Source organism: Triticum dicoccoides, chromosome 2B (genome assembly GCF_002162155.2).
Source record: "Triticum dicoccoides isolate Atlit2015 ecotype Zavitan chromosome 2B, WEW_v2.0, whole genome shotgun sequence".
NCBI classification, from domain to species: Eukaryota; Viridiplantae; Streptophyta; class Magnoliopsida; order Poales; family Poaceae; genus Triticum; species Triticum dicoccoides.
The window spans coordinates 691,304,942-691,310,285 of NC_041383.1; the positions used below are offsets into that span (position 1 = coordinate 691,304,942).

At 45.5% G+C, this 5,344-nt stretch overlaps 1 protein-coding gene across 1 annotated transcript; it reads left to right on the plus strand.

The window, feature by feature from the left end:
- The first annotated feature begins 532 nt into the window (after positions 1-532).
- On the plus strand, positions 533-2,399 carry LOC119368348 (expansin-B9-like). Its single transcript, XM_037633636.1, has 2 exons — positions 533-760; positions 1,609-2,399. Exons 1-2 carry the CDS (start codon positions 583-585, stop codon positions 2,226-2,228), a joined length of 798 nt encoding a protein of 265 aa, XP_037489533.1. The 5' UTR covers positions 533-582; the 3' UTR covers positions 2,229-2,399.
- The last annotated feature ends 2,945 nt before the right edge of the window (positions 2,400-5,344 follow it).

Consider the following 5,344-nt stretch of genomic DNA (forward strand, 5'->3'; position numbering starts at 1 on the left):
GTATGCCAGTTGTGCAATTGGAAATGGCTGTGACCCAGTTGATCAAGAGAGCTTTCCTGTATGCATGCTTAAACTCGAGGCATGAGTTGTTCCCGGAGGAAGCAAAAGGCGTGACGACTAGCTAGTGGAGACGCGGTGTGGAACGGAAGGCGGCGGCCGGTAGGGACTCGGGAGCACGCAAGGTAAAATAAAACGGAACCCCCGCCGACCGGGCCAACACTGCACGGCATGCACGCACGCACATGTTCACGGCCGGCATAATCGCAGGCATGCATGGCACTCAAAGTCATTCCTACGTCTAATTTCGCATGTCTGCAACGAAGAGGTAGATTGACGCTTCACCCATTGACATGTCGTTACTTCTGGGTGAGAGTAAAGATTAACAAGATACGCATCATTACACACACGCATGCACGAACCTAAGAAATCTCGAGCCCGAACATGCATGTGAGCCGTTTATCCGGCCGTGACACCCGATCGTCGCCTATAAGTACGCCACTCGATCACACCATTGTTAACTCACCACAAGCTAGCTAGCTACCCGCACTAAATCACTTGCGCATAGCAGAAGTCGAGAAGACGATGGGATCTCTCTCCGGCGTCCTAGCCTTTGCCGTCTTGGCGGCGCTCGCCGGCGGCGGCTTCTGCGCCTCGGACGTGCCGCCCGGCCCCGACATCACGGCGGACTACAACCAACCGTACCTTCCCGCCAAGGCCACCTGGTACGGCCTGCCCACCGGCTCCGGCCCCGAAGACAACGGTACGTGACGCGCGCACGCTCTGGCGGAGCACACACTCTATCTTTCTTTCATGTCAGTTTCCACGTAGTTTTAAATTGCGGGCTATATCAAATAGTGGCACTCTCCTCGGAGGGGAACTTTTGGTCTATGGAGACATATGCCCCTATATGAATTTTTTTTTAATAATTCAACAAAAAGTCAAAAATTCATGAAAACATTTTTAAAATAAACTTGACCTTCTATTGTACTCGTGGGAAAATAAATCCACAAAAAAATATCCCTTTGACTTCTTTTCAAAAAGACAAATTTTTGGCATGTGAATAGTGACCTATAATAGCAAATAAATTTTGTCTTTTTTGCTGTGAGGTCAATTTATTTTTTGTGGAGATTTATTTACTAGTGCAAAAGTAAGTCAAGTGTTTTGTCAAAATAGTTCTTACCTATTTTGATTTTTTATTAAAATATTTAAAAAAATCCCATATAAGGTGCATATACACACAGGAACCAAAGTGTATTTCCCCACCCTGCTCAAACAGCTATCGAACAACCATATATATAGTACTCCCTCCGTCCCAAAATAAGTGACTCGACTTTGTACTAACTTTATACTAAAGTTAGTACAAAGTCGAGTCACTTTGTACTAACTTATATTAAAGTTAGTACAAAGTCGAGTCACTTATTTTAGGACGGAGGGAGTACATGAATATCATTTGGCGGCATCCTGCTCAAACCGCTATAGCAATTTGCATGGCTATATGATTACCATTTAGTGGTATCCCGCTCAAACAGCTATATATCGCGGCTACATCGGAGCAATAGTCGGCTGTTTGAAAGACTTTCAATGATCATGTGACACGCATGCGTGTAGGTGGCGCATGCGGGATCAAGGACGTGAACCTGGCTCCCTACAACGGCATGATAGCCTGCGGCAACCTCCCCATCTTCAAGGACGGCAAGGGTTGCGGCTCCTGCTTCCAGATCAGGTGCACCAACCATTCGGCATGCTCCAAGAAGCCGGTGGGGGTGGTCATCACGGACATGAACTACGAGCTCCTCTCGCCGTACCGCTTCGACCTGTCCGGCAAGTCCTTTGGCGCCATGGCCAAGTCGGGGAAGGAGCAGGAGCTCCGCAGCGCCGGCATGATCGACCTGCAGTTCAGGAGGGTGCGGTGCCAGTACGCGCCCGGCACCAAGATCGTCTTCCACGTGGAGAAGGGCTCCCACGCCAACTACCTGGCAGTGCTGGTCAAGTTCGTCGCCCATGAAGGCACCATCGTGCAGATGGAGATCAGGGAGAAGAAGTCCAAGCAGTGGAAGAAGATGGAGCACTCGTGGGGGGCTATCTTTAGGGTGGACAGGGTCGAGCCGCTCGTGGGCCCCTTCTCCTTCCGCCTCACCACCGAGTCCGGCAGGAGGCGCATCGCGCACAAGGTTATCCCGGCCGGTTGGACGGCCGACACTACGTACAAGTCTGACGTCCAGTTCTAATCAAACCTATCGCCAACACATTTCCTATTTAAGTTGTTTTTTATTTGCAATCCATTCAAAATAAAAATGTATATATAGGTTGATGTAGTGGATGCATGCATCATTGTGTTTGTTCATTCAACCAAATGTAACCACTCCTCGGTGGCCTGAAAATATAACCATTGTTGATTATTTGGAACGCTGTCCTTCTTATTGTCCTTTGGAAAATCTGGGCTCCTCGGAACACAATGGCATTCCGGGACTAAGATGAGCATAGCCCTTCGCTTCGTCGAGACGACCTTACTCTATGGGGACACCGGATGAAGACTCTGACAGGAAAAGCAGTCGTCTACTTGTGACGATCATATTTATCTTCACGCTTACACGTTTATTTGAAATCCTGCTTGTTTATTTGAAATCCTGCTTGTAATTGTCCAACGAACGGTGGATTCCCCCCGCCCCACAAAACAAATTCCTAAAAAAGAATGTTAAAAAGTTGAGATAGGCTACGTGCAAGTTTTGTGAAAAAGAAAGAGTCAATCACAGTGGTTAAACTTGGTTAGAAAAGTCACTTTGACGTGTGGCCTATTTTATGCAGAAAACCCACTGAAATTAATGTTTCACGGAAAAGCCTTCAGCAAGGGAGATCTACAGGACACACACACAGTCCTAGCCACTGATGAATACAACGCAGACACTCACTGGACCCAAATGGGCTGAAGTTAGTGCCGCCCATTTGACATTAGATTTTTTTTCTAAAGATATTTATAAAAAAAATGTAAGTAATAAAAATAATGTTTAAATATTCGTGTGTTCTAAATATTTTACATACAAACAATTATTAATTACTAAATAAAACATTGAAATAAACGCTCATAGATTATATTAAAAACTGTTTAGTAAATACGAACATTTTTATACACCCGTGGCTCATATTTAAATAATACTATAAAACTTATTGAATACAAACATTCACTATATATTTATGAACATTCGCTTGTGTGTAATTTTCACTCGTGAATTATATTCAAAATATCTTATATAATTTAAATATTATCCATCACTCAATATCCATCAACATTTAAATTTTAATTATACAAACAATTTCTTTAACAACATACTTATGATTTTTTAAAATATAAGTACAGTTACTAAAATGTTTCTATAATTAAAATAATATTTGTGAATTTTAGTTTTTGATTTTTTGTATTATTTTCAATCATACAATGATTTTTAATAATTCATAAAGATATTTGAATATATGGACATTTTTAAAATAATACGCGAACATTTTTCTAATATAATCTACAAGTGTCTATTAAAAATGTTCTTATTTACTAATCATCGTGTGTGTATGTAAAATATTTATAACACACGGATATTTGAACATTATTTTTAGTACACACTTTAAAAATATCGGAAAAAACTAACTTGTGTCAAATGGGACGAACTAACTTTAGAGCAACTCTAGCAGACCCAAGGTTGGAAAAAGCGGTAGGCGTAAGCGAGGCGGTTAGCCTTCGCCTAGTGCTTAGACGGTGCCTAAGCGCCCTAGGCGTGGCCTAGGCAGTAATATAGTTTTTACTCGTAGTGTATTTGTGATTATTATATGGGTGTTGATATTAGTTTAGGGCATATAAATAAGTTAATTACCGTCTACTGCCATTGGAATATAACCCGTTTGGCATACTAGTGCAGTATGTGGCATGATTTCTTGCTTGCGTAGGCAATTCCTTGATTGCCCTGCCTAGACCTCCATTTATGCCCTAAGCGAGGCATTTGGTCATTGCCTAGCGCCTAGGAGTGCCTAATCGCCTCCTAGGCACTGCCTTTTCCAATAGAGAGCAGACCTCGCATAAATTTGACCCGCAAAACGCGTTTGCGGCTTGAAAACTAGCGCGCCCGAACAGAACCCGTATCTAAACCTGCATAACTTGAAAAAACACTTTCGCGGGAGAAATTGTACAAACATAGTTCACCACATACTACATAGTTCATCACATGATCAACAAACTACAAGCATAGTTATACTACATACTAAGTTAAACTAGTACTAGAGGGGTCAGATCTGACGGTAGCGGCGAGAAATGTTCATAAATATATAGTTAAACTAGTCCCTTCCGCCGCCGGATCTGCTGCTGGAGCCGCGTCCGGAGCTTCACATTCGGCCCCACATGACGGCTGGAGGCAGGGCGGATGGTCGCCGGCGGCGAGAAATGTGGAGACGGGGAAGGGGAATCGCGTGGCTTGGCGGCGGCGAGGGATAGGGTTTGGACCCGCAAACGCGTCGTGGAACCGCAGTTATAGCGGTCGAGGCGTGCTGTTTGCGGGCCGCGGCAAAATTTTTTACAGATTGGGCGAGTATGCGGGCTCTATTCTGGCTAAAAAAAAATGGGCCGAGTCCACGTACTCGCCGGAATTTTACGGATTTGTGTTTTATGCGGGGTTTGCTAGAGTTGCCGATCGTGTCACTCACATCTTCTCCTACCAGTGAAATCGAATGATGCAAGTTGCATTTTCAGGCAGATACGCAAATGGAGACCGCATTAGAATTTGGCTCACATCGTATTTGGCAATCTTTCCGTTTAGACCAAGGGTCAGAATAACAAGTTTCTTTGAGGAAAAGAAAACTTGCAAACAACAAGTTCAAAGAGGGAACTACCAAGTGCCAACAATCACTTAAAGACTTCCCAAATTTTGCTCAAAAAAAAAAACTTAAAGACTTCGCAAATAAAAAAGCCAAAATCAATCTGTCCTGCTTCGATCAGAAATCCGCGCTCAGGTCAGGTCGTGCTTGATCTGTTTAAGTTGCTGGCTCCATGGCTGCTGGCTGCCGCCACGCTTCCTGCTTTGCTTACGCGACGCCTCCACCATCTCCTCCATCTTGGGGGTGAGGTAGGACCGAGCACTGGTGCTCGTGGACGCCGACGCGCGCTGCTGCGCGTGCGAGCTCATGCCGGCCAGCAGCCGCGAGCGCCCCGTCTTCTGGTACTCCCGCAGGCTGCCCACGCGCGCGCTCAGGTCGCGCAGCTCCTCCTTGATCGCCTCGCACGTCGGGTCGCCGGCCGCCCCCGGCGCCGACCGCTCCACGGCCTTGAGCCGGGAATCCAGGATCCGGGCGGCGCCGGCGTGCTGCC